At 38.2% G+C, this 20,649-nt stretch overlaps 1 protein-coding gene and 1 pseudogene across 1 annotated transcript in view; one reads left to right on the top strand and one right to left on the bottom strand.

Moving 5' to 3' along the window:
• Positions 1–20,649, top strand: part of TERB1 (telomere repeat binding bouquet formation protein 1) — a 50,241-nt gene that overhangs the window by 1,858 nt on the left and 27,734 nt on the right. Inside the window, exons 2-11 of the mRNA XM_006155566.1 lie at positions 200–272; positions 4,581–4,643; positions 7,678–7,788; positions 7,978–8,106; positions 11,000–11,131; positions 13,170–13,230; positions 13,323–13,438; positions 13,832–13,954; positions 16,931–17,083; positions 18,875–19,006. Of these exons, the coding sequence (XP_006155628.1) occupies positions 4,613–4,643; positions 7,678–7,788; positions 7,978–8,106; positions 11,000–11,131; positions 13,170–13,230; positions 13,323–13,438; positions 13,832–13,954; positions 16,931–17,083; positions 18,875–19,006 (988 nt within the window). The 5' untranslated portion in view covers positions 200–272; positions 4,581–4,612. The remainder of the gene's footprint in view (positions 1–199; positions 273–4,580; positions 4,644–7,677; positions 7,789–7,977; positions 8,107–10,999; positions 11,132–13,169; positions 13,231–13,322; positions 13,439–13,831; positions 13,955–16,930; positions 17,084–18,874; positions 19,007–20,649) is intronic.
• LOC114009105 (uncharacterized) lies at positions 9,149–9,271 on the bottom strand (annotated as a pseudogene).

Raw genomic sequence — 20,649 nt, 5'->3', positions numbered from 1 at the left:
CCAGCCTCGGCTGCAGTCTCCACAGCCTTTGGCAATCCCGCATTGCCCTCCCGAAACCCCGGGCGCCTCCTCAGGTGGTTGTGATGTACGGAGGCGGAGGCGGAGGCGGAGGCGGAGGCGGGCGGGGATGCAGCGCCCGGGTGTTCCCGCCTCAGGGCGGAGAGGGCCTGGCTTTAACCAGCGCCCCTGTCCCTTGCAGGACTTGAGAACGCTGGTCTGAGAGGAGTCCCAGGGACCACGTGTGGTCTTCAAGAGGCCTTGCAGCTCTTTAGGTGAGCCCGGCCACGGGAGGGAGAGCAGGGCGAGGTAGCCTCCCTCCTTGGGAAGAGTACGCCTGTTCCTTGTGGCCGCTGGGATGAGGCTACAAGGCAGTGCACAGTCTCCTCAGTCTGGGCGTGTGCGCGCGGCAGGCCCAACCAACTCCTGTCCCCTCAGCATGTTTTCTGGGTAACAATGACTGCTATGTCTCAATTCATTTACGCTGTGGAAACGGAGAATATGTATTATGTGTCTCAGAGCTGCCCTTTCTTGCCTTTGCTTTAGAGGAGACTTCCGCCAAGTTCGATTCTGAGCTGAGTGTCCACTGTCAACAATGAACTGGTGACAATTCGCAGAGGGATTTTCAGCCCTGCTAATTTACGCAGAAAGATGTCATTTGTCTCTAGGTTATTTAGGGGTAATGGATTTCCAAAAACTTTCGATGTTAACATTTTCGGGTCAGGAAAAACACGTTCAGCTAGTTTTCTTACTGAAATTTGAATTTGAGTTAACAGTGTTTTGGGTGGATGAAACCTGCAAGTGGGATAAGTGCCCCCCCTCCACCCTCCCCACCCCCCGTGAGAATACGGTTTTAAAAAAGGGTGGGGGGAGAGCATGGGCAGGTGGCAATCCCTTCTCTTTTCTTTGATCTGTTGGGATTTGGGACACTTATATACAGGCACCAGAGTGTTTTTCAGTCCTCCCGCTGTGATTCTTTTCTCTTTTCTTTTCTTTTCTTTTCTTTTCTTTTCTTTTCTTTTCTTTTCTTTTCTTTTCTTTTCTTTTCTTTTCTTTTCTTTTCTTTTCTTTTCTTTTCTTTTCTTTTCTTTTCTTTTCTTTTCTTTTCTTTTCTTTTCTTTTCTTTTCTTTTCTTTTCTTTTCTTTTCTTTTCTTTTCTTTTCTTTTCTTTTCTTTTCTTTTTTCTTTTCTTTTCTTTTCTTTTCTTTTCTTTGTGTTGGCGTGAGTTTAAGCCACCGGGTCGGGAATCGAACCGCGGTAGACTATATGGGAGTCCAGTGACATAGCCATTACGCCATCTGCTGGTCCCCCTGCTGGGATTCTAACCACAAGGTTAACCATATAGGCTCTGGCTCCCTTAATCATTAGGCCAGGCAGTGGCCCATGGAAAAGAATTTTGAAATCTTACTGGTATTAATTTACATCTATTCACTAAATTACTGAACACACTTTATAATTTGCTTTTTTAAAAAAAAAAATCATTTTATTTGTTATTATTTTTTAAAGTTTGACTAGAGAGAAAGGGAAAGTGAGAAAGCAAGCCTCCAGGACTCAAACCATGTTGGTCATGTGGGAGTTCAGTTCCTTATCCATCGCCATCTGCTGGTTCCTATAATCTGCTTTACTTGGCAGATACTTTTTGTTTGTTTTTTTGAGAGATTTTTTGCTATGGAGTGCGTGTGTTTGCCAGAGAGACAGAGAGAGACAGACAGACAATGAGAAAGTGAGAAATCACCCCTCAGAGGGGATGGCCATGTTGCAACCTCTCTGCCTCCACCCTTTTTTCTAAAGTTTTTTTTCCACAGAGCATGTGCACTCTCCAGAGAGACAATGAGAGGGACAGTGAGAGAGGGGATGGCAACACTACAATCTGTTTTTCTCCATTCTCCTCTCTTGGGATTTTGGGCATGCACACACATGTGCTCAGAGTGAATTTCAAGCTGCCAGATCTGGGATTTGAATTGTAGTCTGCCATATGAGAGTCCAGTGCCTTAACCACCATGCCATCCACTGGCCCTGCCATCCTGCCTTATTGTATGTTTGCCTTTATCTAATTGGAATCATTCTTTTTTTTTCTTTCTTTTTTTTTTTTGAGAGGTTTTTGCTATAGGGCGCATGTGCTCGCGAGAGAGAGAGAGACAGAGAGACAGAAAGTGGGAAATCACCCCCCAGGGGGGATGGCCATGCCGCGATCTCTTCTCCTCTCGGGATCTTGGGCATGCACGCACACGTGCCCGGCATGAATTTCAAGCCAACGGGTCCAGGATGCGAACCACGATCGACTACGTGGGAATCCAGCAACATAGCCATTACGCTAACTGCTGGTCCCTAATTGGAATAATTTTTTAAGTATGCTTTTGAGTCTTTATCTTTGGTTAACTTTGTAACATAAACATTTTTCCTTACTATTAAACACTTCCATTGAATGTCATTATTCTTGTAACAGTATCCAATCCTATGGATATTCTATAATATACCTAACCATTTCTTTTTCAGTGGAATATTTAGGTTAACAAAACAATGAAAGGGGTCTTCAGAAAGTTTCCAGAAAATAAGTATTGTCAAAAGCTATACATGGATTTCAGATTTATTTTTTGCACCAAAATAAACTCATACTTTATTTCCATTTTTCCACAAACTTGTTTTCCCCTTTATTTATGATAGTGTGCCTGTATACACATGAGATGGGGGAGGAAGAGGAGAGAGAAACAGAGAGAAGAGAGAGAGAGGAAGAGAGAGAGAGATGAGTATCTGCTATGGGATCTATTTATGCTGTGATCCCATTCCTCCAGCCTGTTGGATCTTGGGCAATCATATCTGTGCCTGGTGTGTTCCAGGCTGACTGGGTCAAGGATTTTAAAAGTGGTCACCATGTGGGATCTGGCTTCTTTAGAGTAGCACATTACCTCTGCAGCAGAGAGCCAGCCCCATAAAATTTTAAATTCCTTTAATATATTTGTATGTTACTTTATAAAAGATTCTGGTATTTGTTATTACTTAATTTTTTGTCTTAGGAATTTTGTTTTTATTTTAGAGAGGTAAAAAAAGGATAGTTGGGTATCTTTCTATAATGACATAGTGTTTGAATAAATAAGAATTTTAGAGTTCTGTAAATTTTGATTTGTTGCTCTAATTGGACTCTGATACATTTTTTCTAAATAATCAGTTAAGCATTTTAAAGTAGGATATGTAAGAGGCCATATCAGGGTTGCCATTTCTTTTTTTTTTTTTTTTTTTTGAGAGATTTTCACTGTAGGGCGCGTGCGCTCGCCAGACAGACAGAGACATAGAGACAGAAAGCGAGAAATCACCCCCCAGGGGGGATGGTCACGCCGCAATCCCTTCTCCTCCATTCTCCTCTTGGGATCTTGGGCACGCACGCACACGCGCCTGGCGTGAGTTTTAAGCCACCGTGTCCGGGACACGAACCACGGTCGACTACGTGGGAGTCCAGCGACATAGCCATTACGCTAACTGCTGGTTCCCAAGGTTGCCATTTCTTTTAAAAGCTCTTTTAACAAATAATAGTTAAACAAAGGTTTAAGCTTAGTAATAGAAAATAAACATGGATTGTTAGAATATTTTTTAGTATTCATCTTACCTTGAAAGAGAAATGTAGATCTAAAGAACACATGCATGTGTATGTGTGTGAAATCTCTGATTCATGGAGGGAAGCCCAGTTGGAAACTGTGGAATGAAGATTTACAGTAAAAGAAATAAGGGAGACCAGAGGAGGATGAGTTAGATTTAGTCAGTTATTCATTTACTTAATGTAAATTTCTTAAAGTTTATTTCTTCAGTCATAGAGAAAGAGACACGCAGAGAGAAACAAACACCAAACAGGGTCTTCATGCTGTGATCCACCTCTAGTCAGCTAGGAACATGAGCACATGCCTGTCTCCCTGGATGTGCACAGGGAGATATCAGATGTGGACCCAGGACCCTCCCATATGACTGCCACTGTAGCTGGCCTGTTTAATAAAATTTATTGAATGACTACAGTACTTAAAAATGTCAGATGTGGGGACAGCAGTTGGCGTAATGGCTATGTCGCTGGACTCCCATGTAGTCAACCATGGTTTGAGTCCCAGACCTGGGTGGCTTAAACTCACGCTGGGTATGTGTGCATGCGTGCCCAAGATCCCAAGAGGAGAATGAAGGAGAAGGGATGGCAGGTGATTTTTTGCTTTCTGTTTCTCTGTCTCTCTCTCTGTCTTTCTGGTGAGCGCATGTACCCTCTAGCAAAAACCTCTCCCGAAAAATAAAAAGTCAGATATGTTTATGTATGCTCTCAAGTTTAGTTCTTATAACAACTCTATGAAGTAGGAATATTGTTCCTTTTTTAAAGATGAGGAAACAGCCTCAGAGAAGTTAAGGAAACTACTTCATATTATGCATATAATAAATTGTAAATTCAATCCTTGATCTTATGTTCTCTTCTTACCCCTTTGCATGTATTGGATCATTGGAAAAATCATATTTTTTCTATGCAAAAATACATCATACTTTCCCCATTGACCCAATAGATTTCTTTTATTTTTCAAAACATTGATCTAAACTGAGAAAATACCTTTATCTTATAGATAAATTATAAGGAAAAGGAATACAGACAAATATGGAGACTGAAGGCACAAAGAAAATTCAAGGTAAGGAATTCATGGGTTGTGTATCTAGAATTAGTTTTATGATATATTTGTGGGATATACTACAGATTGTCTGATAGGGTCCAGGGAATGAAAGAGTCGTTAAGCAGTTTATATAAATACTGAGCACCAACTCTGGGCTGTCACAAAATTTCTAGCTTCAGGAAACTGATGTTCTGATGGGAAAAGACATGGTGATAATTAGAAAACTATAATAGTTAATTTAATTATGGTATAAACAAAAGTAGGAACCTGAGAGGACCAATTCAAAGTATGCCTGGAGATATGATTTCAGAATTGTCCCTGGAAAGATGGAAATTGAATCCATGGCATGGAGGAGGCTAATCAGAAAGGAAAAAAAGGATGGAGAATAGTGTTCATTCTCTCTCTCTTAATTTTGCCACAGGGCACATGTACTCACTGGTGAGAGACAGAGAAGGTGAGAAACTACTCCTACAGGAAATGGTCACACAGCAATCCCTTCTACTCCATTTGGAGATTTTGGGTATGCACGCATGTGCGTGCACACACACACACACACACACACACACACAGAGTTGTTTGGTTATTTTAGATCTTTTGTATCACCATGTGAGTTTGGGGGTCAGCTTGTCAAGTTTTACCCAAAAAAACCCAAAAAAGCTATTGAGATTGTATTGAATTTATAGATCAGTTGGAGGAGAATTAGCATTTTAACAATATTTAGCCTTCTGACCATGAACAAGATATATCATACTACCTATTTCAGTCTTTAATTTCTTTCAGCAGCATTTCTTAGTATTCAATGTATATTTTCTTTACATCTCTTGTCCGATTTATCCCTATTCCATGCTTTTAATACTATTGTAAATGACATTTTTACAATTTTTATTGTTATTATTTTTTTAATTGCTATAGGGCCCATGGGGGATGGGACATGGTGCAGTTTCTTCTCCTTCATTCTCGTCTTGAGATTTTAGGTGTGTATGTGTTTGCACACACACACATACACACAGCTGTTTTTCAAGCTGCCAGGTCCAGGACTTGAACCATTCCATTGGCCATGTTGGATCCAGTTGCCTTAACTACCACACCACTGGCTGGCCTGGCATTTTGTTTTTTCTATTTCAATTTCTATTTGTTGCTGGTATATAGAAATATAATCGATTTTTCTTTTAAAGGATATCCTGGAAGGGCAGCAGGTGATATTGTGGTTAAGGTGCTGGACTCCCACATGGCTGACAGTGGTTTAAGTCCTGGACCTGGTGGCTTACTTTCTAATTTTTCCTTTCTCTTTCTCTCTCTTTCTTTGTGTGTGTGTCTCTCTCTTGAGTGCCCATGCCCTGTGGCAAATTAAATAATGATGATGATGATAAATAAAATGAAATAATTTATTTTTTAAAAAGGATATCCTAAAAATTTACTATCTCACTTGCCAGTTCTAGTAACTTTTTTGTAGATTCCATTATATTATCTACATAGAAAATTATGTAGTGTCTGAATTCATATAATTTTACTGCCTCCTTTACTCTCTCTACCACTAGGCTACAGGGCTGGTCTGACTTATTTTTTCTTCGTTAGTTTGGCTAGATGTTTATTACATTACTGGTCTTCTCAAAGAACTTGCTCTATTATTTTTCTGTTTTCCTAATTTCAGCTTTGATCTTTCAGTGTTCATTCTTTTATTTACTTTGGGTTTATTTGCTCTTTTTCTAATTTCTTTTTTTTTTTTTTTTTATTTTATTATCATCATAATCTTCTATCTACTCTATTTTTTTTAAAAAGAATTATCTATTTATTTTGCTTATTATTATTATTCAATTTGAGCAGAGAGACAGAGAGAGGGAGAATGAGAAAGCAAGCGACCAGGTCCAGGACTCGAACCACAATGAGGCATGTGGGAGTCCAGTACCTTAACCACCACACAACCTGCTGGCTCCAGATTTGATTATTTTCTAATGCAGGCATTTAATGTTGTAAATTTTCTCCTGAATTCTGCATTAGCAGTATTCTATGAATTCTAATATGTTGTATTTTAAATTCATTCAGTTAATTGCTAATGACAGATTTTTAAGCCAGTGTAGCTTTATTTGAGTTTTTTTTTTTTTTTTTAAGATTTATTTATTTATTTAAATTTTACCAGAAAAGGTAGCAGGGAGAAAGACAGAGAGAGAGAGAGAGAGAGAGAGAAAGTGAAAAAGTAAGCTGCCAGGTCCAGAACTTAAACTGCAGTTGACCATGTGGGAGGGAGTCCAGTACTGGCCCCTATTTGAGTTTTTTACTCCTATGTTTTATGCAAGGAAAAACCCCACGAACTGTAAGAAGTTCACTTTAAGTTCTTTTTTTTGAGAGATATTTGTTATAGGGTGCATGCACTCTCCAGAGAGACAGACAGAAAGTGAGAAATCCCCCCTCTCCTGGCGGGGGGAGGCGGAGATGACCACACCACAATCCCTTCTCCTCCATTCTCCTCTTGGGATTTTGGACATGCATACACATGCGCCTGGTGCAAGTTTACATAGATCTGGGACTCGAACCACGGTCAACAAAATGGGAGTCCATTGACGTAATCATTACGTCGTCTGCTGGTCCCTTAAGTTCTTTAATTTAAAGAACATCTTTTCTTTTACACTTCTCCATTGTTTGTTAGATTATAAAAGTAATACATGCTTATTATTTAAAAAGTCAAGCATTCCAAAGATGCATAATTAGAATATGAATGGTTTTGAAAGAAAACTTTCAGTTGGGGACCAGCAGTTAGTGTAATGGCTGTGTCGCTGGACTCCCATGTAGTCAACCGCGGTTCGAGTCCCGGACCTGGCGGCTAAACTCACGCTGGGCACTTGTGCGTGTGTGCCCAAGATCCCAAGAGGAGAATGGAGGAGAAGGGATTGTGGCATGGCCATCCCCCCTAGGGGGTGATTTCTCGCTTTCTATTTCTCTGTCTTTCTGGCGTGCACACGCACCCTATAGCAAAAACCTCTTAAAAACAAAAACAAAAACAAAAACAAAAAAACCGAAAACGTTCAGTTTAAAATAATGAATTTTTGTTTTTTAGAAATGAAGACTGACCTGAACTTATTATTGGAGTGTTTAAAGTATCAAATGGACAACCCTTTTTCACAAAAGGAAGCTTTGGTCACCATTCACTCAATTTGTCAACAAAATAGTAAGACATTATAGTAAATTTTTATCTGTGATTGTAGTTCTTTAGTACTGTGATATATCAAATAAGTATAAGTCTTTCTTATTCGCTTGGTTATTCTATATGTTATGTTACTTCATGTGATTTTTTTTCTTGTCCTTAGAAGAATAATAAAAATAAACATATTTTCTGTTTTGTCTGCACACCCTGCAGGTAATGCATGTGTTTATTTTCGGGAAACTGGTGGTTTGATGTTTGTAAAAAATCTTGCAAAGTCAAGTGGACATAGTGTGGTAAAAGAAGCAGCATTATATACATTAGGAGCCCTTGCAGAAAAAAATGGTAAAATTTTAGAATTTATTTTATTTTAAACATTGTGTTACTTTTCACACTCTACTCAAAATAATTTTAGAATTAAATTCCTTTTTTACATATTGAATAGTTTTATCTTTTAGATAAAAGAAAAAATAGTGTACAATCACCTTTTATGTAGGCAAGTCTGCTTATATGCTTCAGATATAGATTCATGTTGACAAGAAAATTTTTCTGCAGTATATCTAAAATGAGGTTGACTCTAAACTATCAACTTCTCATGACCAACTTTATATTCTTATATTTTTATTCATTAAATATTTATTCATCATCTATTATGAACCAAACTCTGCTAGGCATTGAGGATACAGAAATTTGTAAATAAGATATGTACTTCTTGCCTTTGAGATAGAGTCTAATGGCCAGTTCTGGGCACTGAATAAAATGTTGATTATGTCATAGCATTCAAATGATCTTTGTAAAATTCTGCTTTTCCCATGATTATTGGGGAAAAAAAAGAAAGAAACAAACAAAGCACTGTCAGGTAGGAGCTGGCAGGTGGCATGGTGGTTAAAGGCGCTGGATTCCCACGTGGATGACTGTGGTTCGAGTCCCAGACTTGGTGGCTTGCTCTCTCACTTTCCCTTTCTCTCTCTCTGTCTCTGTCTGGTCAAATTAAAAAATAATAATGATAGGGACCAGCAGGTGGCATAACGGCTAAATGCACTGGACTCCCACATGGCTGACCACGGTTCAAATCCTGGACCTGGTAGCTTGCTTTCTCACTTTTTTTTTCTCTCTCTCAGTCTTACTCTGGTCAAATTAAAAAATAATGATAAATAAAATAAAGGAAATAATTCTTAAAAAAAAATAATGATAGGACCAGCAGGTAGTGTGGTGGTTAAGGTGCTGGACACTCCCACATTGCTGACCATAGTTCAAGTCCCGGACCTGGTGGCTTGCTTTCTCACTTTCCTTCTCTCTCTGTGTGTCTCTCTGGTCAAATAAAAAAATAAGTGAGTAAATAAATAAAAATAAATAATTATTAAAATAATGACAATAACAAATGGAATTAAATAAATAAACAACAAAAAATCCACTGTCATGTAGATTTTATTTTTTATTATTTTTCAATTAGCAATAATCGAGCCTCGGATAAACCTCATTGGCTACGATACTGCCACTGCGCAAAGCTATTTTTTATTATTTTTAAAAGAATTATTTACAGGGACCAGCAGATGGCATGGTGTTTAGGGCTCTAGACACTCCTACAGGCTGACCACAGTTCGAGTCCTGTACTTGGTGGCTTGCTTTCTCACTTTCTCTCTCTGCCTCTTTGTATCTCTTTCTGGTCAAATTAAAATAAATAAATGAATAGATTAAATGAAATATTTTTTAAAAATAATTATTTACTTAGTTTTATTAATTATTATTTTTTTTTTAACTTGACCAGAGAGAGACATCAAGAGAAAGGGAAAGTGAGAAAGCAAACCTCCAGGTCTGGGACTCAACCCATGGCTGGCCAGGGCCTCAACCAGCATGTCACCTGCTGGTCCCACTTTTTATTTTTGAAAATTTTTTTTTTATTTCTAGAAGAATCTCAAAAAATATCACAGACATTAAAAATTTTTTTTAAAAAGAACTATCCATCAAATTTTATTTATTATTATTATTATTTAATATGACCAGTGAGAGACAGAAAGAGGGAAAGTGAGAAAGTAAGCCATCAGGTCTGGGACTCGAACAGTAGTCAGTTGTATGGGAGTCCAGTGCCTCAACCACCACGCCACCTGCCAGACCTAGCACAAATATTTTTTGTCACTATTTTGTAAGGTTGGTTCCTATATTTTCTTTTTCTTTTTTCTTTTCAGTTTTGTTACAGGACATGTGTGCCCACTGAAGAGAGAGAGAAATACCGCCCCCCCCCCAGTGGGGATGACCTTAGGATTCTGGGTACACACACACACACACACACACACACACGTGTGCCAATGTGTTTCCCAATCCACTGGGTCCAGGACTTGAACTGTGCAGTCAGTCATGTGAGATCCATCCATCTCAATCTCCTTGCCATCTACTGGCCCTGAATTTTCTTAAATTACTTTTCTTGCTAGGTTTTGTTACTCATCCTCTTAAATTTTCTTTTTTTTTTTTCTTTTTCTTTTATTTTGATCAGGCTTCATTTAATTTTAAATTTTGCTAGGTTTTTATAAGACATTCTAGAGGATTTCAATAAGTGTTTTAGAGAAAATATTTTTGGTTAAAATACTACTTATTTGTGGAACAAGCAGATGGTGTAACAGTTACGTTGCTGGACTCCCATGTAGAAGGCTATGGTTTGAGTCCTGGACCTGGCTTAAAACTCACGCTGGGCGCATGTGCGTGTGTGCCCAAAATCCCAAGAGAAGAATAAAGGAGAAGGGAGTGCAGCATGGCCATCTCCCTGGGGGGGTGGTTTCTCGCTTTCTCCCTTACTGTCTCTCTCTGGTGAGCACACAAGTTCTATGGCCAAAACCTTTAAAAAAGAAAGAGACGCTAACTACTTCTTTCATCTGCTAATTGAGTAAGCACATATCAATTTGTCTGGAATTTTGCTATATGGTTAATGTCAATTAAATGAGATCTGTTTGGCACAACTCTAGTTTGGCAACTTTTTTTTTTTTAAAGAATTATTTTATTTTAACTTTATTTATTATTATTATCATTATTATTTTCCAGTTTGATCAGAGAGAGACAGAGACAGAGAGGAAGTGAGAAAGCAAGCCACCAGGTCCAAGACTTGAACTGTGGTCGGCTCTGTGGGAGTCCAGCACCCTTAACCACCATGCCACTTGCTGGCCCCACAACTTTGTATTTTATTTAGCATATTTTACAGCTTGTTTTTGCTTATACACTGAAATTAAAATTCTGTTTTATATTTCAGTTTACTGTCAACAGACTTTGTGCACTTCAGAGTTGTTTGAAGACTTAATTTGGTTCTTATCTAATGAGGATTCAAATACAAATTTGAAAAGAATGTCCGTCTATGTTATTTTGGTTCTAGTGTCCAATAATAGTAAGTATATTCTTTGTGAGTGTTTAAAAATTTTTTGAATAATAAATTGGAACAGTCATTATTAATCATTCTAGTCCTTATATTAGTGGGGTTTTTTCCTCCTTATTTTCTTTTTTAAAAAAATTGCCAATAGGGTGTGTACACTTACCAGGGAGAGAAGAAAGAAAGAGAAAGGGATAGCCAGACCACAATTCCTTTCCCTTCATTTTCCTCTTGGGATTTGGGGCATGCACACACACATGCCCAGCATATTTTCCAAGCCACCAGATTTGAGGCTTGAACTGCACTGTCAGCCATGTGGGATCCAGCTGCCTCAACCACCATGCCACCATCTGGCCCTTGTTTGTTTAAATCTCACTAACTTCTGAGAAATACTAGCTTTAAAGAAAAGGGAATTAATAGCATGCATTTAAACATTCAATGTTTTTTGGGACCAGCAGTTAGCATAATGGCTATGTCGCTGGACTCCCACGTAGTTGACTGCTGTTCGAGTCCTGGACCTGGTGGCTTAAACTCACACTGGGCGCGTGTGCATGTGTGGCAGAGAGCCAGAGAGGAGAATGAAGAAGGGATTGTGGTGTGGTCATCCTCCCTGGGGGGTGATTTCTCGCTTTCTGTCTCTCTGTCTCTCTCTTTCTGGCGAGCGCACGCGCCCTATAGCAAAAACCTCTCAAAAAAAAAAAAACATTCAATGTTTGTTAATTTTAAGAAACAGTAAAATGATTTGTATTATTTAAACATTGAGAAGTAACAACTTCAAAATGAAAAAAAGGAGATATTTAATGAATAACTTTGGTTGATTTTTTTCCACTAAATTGACCATTTAGTCAATACTACTACAGTGTTTACTCTATCAGCCAGTAATGTTTTTTATGTTGAAATAGTTTTAGATTTATAACAAAGTCACAGATAGTATAAAGTATTTCTGAATACCTACTACTTAGGCTAAGGTTATTTTTTTTTTAACATTGCTTTATTTAATTCTTCAAATTGTTAGAAATTTTATGGCATTTAAAATGTTTCTAGACTTGGGACCAGCAGTTGGCGTAATGGCTATTTCGCTGGACTCCCATGTAGTTGACCATGGTTCGAGTCCCAGACTCAGTGGCTTAAACTCATGCCAGGCACATGTGTGGGCATGTCCAAGATCCTGAGAGGAGAATGGAGGAGAAAGGATTGTGGCGTGGCCATCTCCTCTGGGCCATCCCCTATGTCTCTCTGTCTCTCTCTTTCTGGTGAGCATATGCACCCTATAGCAAAAACCTCTAAAAAAAAATGCTTCTAGACTTTGGGACTGGTAGGTGACATGGTGGTTAAGACACTCCTACATGGCTGACCATGGTTCGAGTCCTGGACCTGTGGCTTACTTTCTCACTTGTCTTTTCTCTATCTCTCTCTGGTCAAATTAAAAAAAAAAAAAGATGATGAATAGAATTAAATAATTCTTTTAAAAAATGCTTCTAGACTTTATTTTTCTGTCTTAAAAATACTAGAAAAGATTGAAGCTATTTTTTTCTACTTTGGAACATATTTCACTATTTTAACAGAATCATGATGCAAAATAATTTTTTTGTAATTTTTGAAGGAAACTTGAATGCTATTAGTCTCTGAGAATAAATAATATATTTTTTACAATAACCTTGATTTTACCTTTTTTCAACTATAATTCTGTTTAATACTTTGCAGCACTTTAAAGTGGCTTAAAAGCTATTACAATACTACTTAGAGCTGGCCAGTGACCTGGTGGTTAAGGCTGTATACTACATTAGGTCTATGACAGTTTGAGTCCTAGACTTAGGAAACATGTCAGACATGTGTGCATACATGCCTAAAATCCCAACAGGATGGAGAAATGGAGGAGAGGGATTGCAGTGTGACCATTTCCCTCGGCAGTTGCTTTCTCCCTTTCTCTCTTTTCTCTGGTGAGAACATGCACCCTCTGGGGGGAAAAAGGATACTATTTAAGTCTTGTTTTTCATTTTTGCAAAATTATTTCTAAATAAAAGTTATATTTGTATAATATGTGACTTTTTTAAAGGGACTGGACAAAAACTTGTGAGAGAAACAGGTTGTATTACAGTTCTTTCGGAATTGTTCAGGTAAGCAAATATCAATTTCTTGTTAATTATTCATTAGTTAAGTTCTTCACACATTTGTAATAATTTGCCATCTTACCTTTTTACCCCAACAGGACAGTTCTTTCAAAACATGAGTTGGATTTGTCACATGAAAATGTTTTCCAGACTTATCAGCTGTGGTCTTCAGTGTGTAGTACTCTGTGTGTCTGTGTCAACAATCCTCAAAATGGTAATTATCTTAAATATTTAAATATAAAAATAAAAACAGAAATGAAAACTGATATATTTTTTTTCTTTTTTGGAGAGTTTTTTTTTTTTTTTTTCACTATAGGGCGCGTGCGTTCGCCAGACAGACAGAGAGAGACATAGAGACAGAAAGCGAGAAATCACCCCCCAGGGGGGATGGTCACGCCACAATCCCTTCTCCTCCATTCTCCTCTCGGGATCTTGGGCACGCACGCACACGCGCCTGGCGTGAGTTTTAAGTCACTGGGTCTGGGACACAAACCTCGGTCGACTACGTGGGAATCCAGCGACATAGCCATTATGCTAACTGCTGGTTCCCGAAAACTGATATTTTCTAAATGTGATATTAAAACATTGTCAACTTTGTCTCTTTTAGATGATAATCAAATGTTTTGCTGTTCACTTTTTCCACATGCTAATGAGTGTCTAATGAGTTGTATGAAACCTGAAATAATTCGCCCTATTTGCTCATTTATTGGACTCACTCTTGCAAATAACAGTAAGTATTGGTTATTCTCTAGGTTGTACTTGAAGAAGCATATTTAAAAGCATATAAAAAGCTAAATTCATTTTTAATTAATTGGATTAGTGAATTAATTCTTATCTAGTAAATGGGGTCATTTTGATGCACTTTTAGAACCTTGAAGGTAAGGAAATCTTGGGACCAGCAGATGGTGTGATGGTTACGTTGCTGGAGTCCCATATAGTTGACTATGGTTTCAGTCCTGGACCTGGTATCTTAAAACTCAAGCCAGGCATGTGTGCGGGCCTGCCCAAGATCCAAGAGGAGACTGGAGGAGAAGGGATTGCAGCATGGCCATCTCCCCCAGTGGGTGATTTCTCATTCTCTGTCTCTCTCTGTCTCTCGGGTGAGTGCACGTGCCCTGTAGCAAAAATCTCTTCAAAAAAGACAAAATCTTAAAAGTAGATATTGTTAGGAGGACGTTGGGAAGATGGTAGGGAAGCATAATTTTTAAGTCTCTCTAGATACTTTCATGAAACAAAGCAACTAGACAGCAAAACTAAAAACTCTTGAGTGTGTTCTCTGACAACAGTGGAATCAAATTAGAAATAAATAAAAATAAAACCCCCAGAAAAACCCCCAATATATGGTAATTAAGCAGCTTAGTACTAAAAGATCAAAACAAGGAGCCAGTAGGTAGTGTAGTGGTTAAGGTGCTGGATTCCCACATGGCCAACCACAGTTTGAGTCCCAAACTCTGCAACTTGAAAATCACACTGGGCGTGTGTGCATGTGTGCCCCAAATCCTGAGAGAATGGAGGAGATGGGATTGTGGGCATCCCTCCAATACAGTGCCTTTTTACTTTCCCTTTCTCTTTCTCTGTCGCTCTCTCCTGCAAGTGTATGTACATTATGGCAAAAACCTAAACAGAGTAGGTATATCAAAATAAGATGTGGGGTTCAAGACTCAAACCTTTGAATTGGCCATCTAGGATCTAGCTTCATTAACCACCATGCCATCAGCTGGCTCCAAATTTCTTTTTTTTTTTTTTAATCACCAGTGGGCACATGCATTTACCAGGGAGAGGGAGAGAAAGAACACCATGACTGGGCATGGTCCTGCTGCAGTCCCTCTTTTTCCATTTCTACATCCCATCAGGACCCTGGGCACACAGTACACATGTACCTGGTGTGATCCTCAAGCTACAGAGGCTAGGATCCAAACCATAGTTGGTCATGAGGAAATGGCTCCCTATGTGCTATGCCTAACCACTGTGCTATGTATTTAGGCCAGCCATAAATAAATATAGTTTAAAAAATAATCATTACAAGGGATTGGGCAGGCCAGGTGGTATGGTGGTTAAGGTAACTGGATCCCTCATGACCATGGAGGAATGCTTTTTTTCTCCTTTTCTCTATCTCTTTCTGGTAACACATACACCTTCTGAGATACTAAAAAAAAAAAAAAAAAAAAAACAACACAAAAAGACTGACTAAATTAATTATGGCATATCTGTAATATTGAATATTGCTTATTTAAAGAGTAAGATTACTATAGTATGCTAACTTGAATGCTATATTTTTATTATATGCACAGGGGCCAGCAGGTGGTGTGGTGGTTTTGATGCTGGATTTGCACACGGCCAACCACAGTTTGAGTCCTGGACCTAGCGGCCTTAAAATCATACCAGACACATGTCTGTGAGTGCCTAAATCTTTTTTTTTTTTTGAGAGGTTTTTGCTATAGGGCGCGTGCATTCGCCAGAAAGACAGAGAGAGACAGGGAGACAGAAAGTGAGAAATCATCCCCCAGGGGGGGATGGCCATGCCACAATCCCTTCTCTTCCATTCTCCTCTCAGAATCTTGGGCATGCACGCACACGTGCCTAGCATGAGTTTTAAGCCACCAGGTCCGGGACGTGAACCGCGGTCGATTACGTGGGAGTCCAGCGACATAGCTATTATGCTAACTGCTGCTCCCACAAGCTAGTTTTTTGAAAGATCAGTAAAATTGATCATTTAACTAAACTGATTACAAAATAATGAGAGACAGCCTAAATTATCAATATCAAGAATGAGAGATGAGGGACCAGCAGATGGCATAATGGTTATGTTGCTGGACTCCTATATGGCCAACCATGATTCACGGTTCAAGTCCTGGACCCAGCAGCTTCAAACGTGTGTGTGTGTGTGTGTGTGTGTGTGTGTGTGTGTGTGATCCCCCTGGGAGGTGATTTCTTGCTTTCCCTTTCTCTGTCTCTCTTTGTCTTTCCAGTAAGCACACATACCCTATAGCAAAAATTTCTCTTGAAAAAATTATGTATACACATATATACATATATGTGTGTGTGTATATATATATATATAATTTTGTATATTTTTTTTTTTTTGGAGAGGTTTTATGCTATAGGGTGCATGCGCTCACCAGACAGACAGAGATAGAGAGACAGAAAGCGAGAAATCACCTCACAGCAGGGATGGCCATGCTGTAATCCCTTCTCCTCCGTTCTCCTCTTGGGATCTTGGGCACGCAAGCACATGCGCCCGGCGTGAGTTTTAAGCCACCGGGTCCAGGACGCTAACCGCGGTCAACTATGTGGGAGTCCAGCGACATAGCCATTATGCTAACTGCTGGTTCCCAATAGATCTATTCTTTATAGCTCTGTTGAAGGTCTTGTTAAATAAAATTGAAGGGCAGTTCAGTAATATCATTCTTACAAGACACACCAGCTTTCACTAAATGAAACAAAAAATATTTCTAACACATAAAAAAGAAATACTGTACTATACATGTAGTTATATTATATCAAATTAGTTGTTTACATAAATAAGTAATCTATTTTATGATTACATATATGCACATATAAATATTGGATTTTTAATTCTTTAATTTTGGGATTTTTAATAAGTATTTTAAAAAGTCAACTAAATTATTCAGTGTAAATTAATTGAATGAAATCATATACCTGCCTTGTTTGAGATATTAATAATTCTGCTACTTTACTTCTTAAGCATATGTTCAGAAATACTTTGTGTCTGTGGGCGGACTGGATGTATTATCTCAAGTTCTTGTGCAACTGGAATCTGATTCCCATAAGACTCTTTCCAGTGCTAAGCTTGCGGTGGTGGTGACAAAGACAGTGGATGCGTGTATTGCTGATAATCGTAAGTGAAAATGCTTAGTAATCTTTCTACAATTGAATTTTGTTTGACTTCAACATGGTGAGTATTGAAATGGTAGATTGAACACTAACCTAGCTCAGACTTGCAGTTTCTCAGAAATGGAAGAAAATCTTAGAGATGATCTAATCAGTTCTTTATTTTCCCACAAAGGTTATGACTTCCTTAAGGATTCAAATTTAAGTCTTCTGACTTTAGTTCTAATGATAGAATTAAAATAAGAGTCTTTCATTCCCAAATCTTTACTTTATATAAAAATCAGTATTGATGTTAGATGAAAGATCAAGGGGTATTTTTGAGACTTGGGAATGGAAAACCCAATTTATAAATTAAGAATTGTATAAAGAATTATAGTCATGGGACCAACAGTTGGCATAATGACTATATGGCTGGACTCCCATGTAGTCGACCGTGGTTCAAGTCCCAGACCCAGTGGCTTAAACTCATGCCGGGCACATGTGCGCGTATGCCCAAGATCCCAAGAGGAGAATGGAAGAGAAGGGATCGCGGCATGACCATCCCCCCGGGGGGCGATTTCTTGCTTTCTGTCTCTCTTTTTCTCTCTGTCTTTTTGGTGAGTGCATGCGCCCTGTAGCAAAAACCTCTCAATTAAAGATAAAAAGAATTATGGTCTGCCTCTAAGTATGAGGTCTGACTTATCTGATAAACACTAGCTAGTGAGTGGCAGAATCAGACTTAACTCATGGCTGCCAGTTATAAGAGACTCTATTGGCATTCACAAATAACTTGGGGGGAAAACTAGATGATTTTTGAAAAAAGCAGTTATTGAGTATCTGCCATGACTAAGCTCTAGACACATAAAAATGGTTACAATATAGTCCCTTAAGGAATTTACAATCTTATGGTCAATAACAGTATTGCTAGCTTCCAAGCAAACCCTGTTAAAAGCCTCAGGAGGAGAGGTATAGGTTAAGATGATGGACTTCTTGAATTTTGTCACATCTCAGTGTAGTTTCAGATATGTTTCATTTATTCTTTTTTTTTTTTTAAGATATTTTAGCTATAGGGCATGTGCGCTCGCCAGACAGAGACAGAGAGACAGCGAGAAATCACCCCCCAGGGGGAATGGCCACACCACAATCCCTTCTCCTCCGTTCTCCTCTTGGGATCTTGGGCATGCACGCACATGTGCCCGGGGTGAGTTTTAAGCCATCAGTCCGGGACGCAAACCGCAAACTGCGGTCGTGGGAGTCCAGCGACATAGCCATTACCCTAACTGCTGGTCCCTTTCATTTATTCTTTAATGTCAGAAGGATCATGATCAGTTAATAGTATATCTCAATGTTAGGCAGGCATTGGTTTCATATAAAGGTCTTTACTGTTCAATCTAGATAAAAGGAGAGATATAAAGTAAGAGTAAACATATTTAGCTTTCAGGAAGATATTATTACTTTATTATATTTACTTTATTAACATTATACAGAACAATTAAGAAACTATTCAAAACATTTGCTTTAGTAATATGTATTTAGTATGGGAAGAGGAATTAATAAGGGATATTGTAGTAAGCCTCCATCTTATTACAAAGAGTTTTTAAATATTCACATATGTAGACATGTGTGACACGGTATATGAGGTGTGTGTGTATATATTGTTTATCTGAGAATGTTCTTGTCTTTTCTTCCCATATGAAGGATAATGTGATTATTTATAGATATATGATACTGTTTATATGATACTGGATAAACTCTGAAAACATATATAGTATATGTATAGTTTTAAGTTTGTATTTTACTTTTTTTTTTATACTAATAGCTACTTTTGGGGTAGTACTATCCAAGTACCACATTGTTTCAAAACTTCTGGCATTACTGACTCATGAAAGTCTGGATTCAGGAGAAAAATTTAGCATCATACTTACTCTTGGTCATTGCACAGAGGATTGTGGTAAGTATTGAATTTATTTAGTGTGCTTATTAAAACAGTGCAGTGAAAATATGTTCCCCTCCCTACCTCAACGGTCATGTGAAAGTCTTTAAAGTATTGCCTTTTCCCCAACTATTCAGCATTCAGGTCCCAAACCTGTCATTTTAGCTTCTCATCCTTTTTCATATATTGTATTGAGTTAGTCACTAAGACCTGTAGTTCTACATTTTTTTTGGCACCTTTTTATCCCTTTCTGTCCAATTCTAGTGCTGCTCTCTCAATTTAGGCCCTCAGTCCCTTAATATCTTTCACCAGTATTGCAATACATGGACCCATAGACAACTCAAGAGAAGACAAAGATCCTTAATTCTGGGAAACAAAGCACAGAAGATCAATGTTTTAGTAAAAAAAAAAAAAAAGTCATAAAATTCTATTTCATCAGTTCAGACTCATGTACTTAATCTATCTTCTGTTGTGTCCGATCTTTCCATTTAAATTCTGGAAGATAATGTTCAACTCTGGACTTGTCCTTACCATTAAGTTGACCATTTTCTTAGTTGGTTTGAATTCTTATTTCTGTGTGTCTGACTTTAGTTTTCCCGATATAGCACTCTTTTCGGAACTTCTTGGAGAACTGGTCTGGTGTTGGGAAATTCTTTCAGGTTTTGTTTATCTGAGAATGTTCTTGTCTTTTCTTCCCATATGAAGGATAATCTTGCTGGATATAGTATTTTTGGCTGAAATTGTTTTTCACTCAATATGTTGAGTATATTTTCCCATTCATTCCTTACTTGCATTGTTTCTGATGAGAGGTCCACTGTCCTGATGGGATATCCTGTGTAGGTAACTTGACTTTTCTCTCTTGCCAATCTTAGTATCCTGTCTTTGTCTGTGGTTTTGGTCAATCTGGCTATAATATGTCTTGGAGAAGATCTTCTTGGGTTGATCCTATTTGGGATCCTTTGTATTTCTTGAATCTGGATCTTTTAATGCCTCTCTGTTTTTGGAAAGTCTATTCCAGGATTTCATGGAATAGATTATCAATGCCCTTGTTAGTCTCTTCACCTTCTGGGATACCAATTATCTGGATGTTTGGACATTTAATGGTATCTAGTATTTCTCATATATTATTCTAATTTGGGGGCTGTTTTCTCAGTCTTCATTGTGGAATTTACTTGTCCAGTGATTCTGTTTTCTACATCTGAGATTTGATTTTTTGTATGATCTAGTCTTCTTTTAATACTTTCAAAGGAGGTTTTGACTTCCTGTATTATAGCCTTCATCTCTAAGAGTGTCATTTGATTCTTTTTTATGGTGTGTATTTCTTCTTTCAGATTGTACAAGAACCTCCTCATCTCCTGGAACTTGTCAGCTCTTTTCTCCTACCTCTTCTGGAGTTCATTGTCTATATTCTCTTCCATCTCTGTTAGCTTTGTCACTATAAATGTTATAAATTCTTTATCAGACATTTCCATGAGTTCCATTGTACTGTCTATAGATGAAGAGGAGTTATTCTTTTCCCTTGGGGGAGAGGTATTTTCTTGGTTTCTCATATTTCTTGTGCCTCTGTGGTGATTTTTAGTCATCTGATGGGTTATTCATTTCTTCCTAATTTCTAGAAGTTCAATCTGAGAGATTGGAGGTGGGCAGAGGAGGAGGTGATC

This window comes from Tupaia chinensis, unplaced genomic scaffold (genome assembly GCF_000334495.1).
Source record: "Tupaia chinensis unplaced genomic scaffold, TupChi_1.0 Scaffold000463_1, whole genome shotgun sequence".
Lineage (NCBI taxonomy): Eukaryota > Metazoa > Chordata > Mammalia > Scandentia > Tupaiidae > Tupaia > Tupaia belangeri.
The sequence above is the reverse complement of the archived record's forward strand: the minus strand, read 5'-3'. Positions and strand labels throughout refer to the sequence as shown.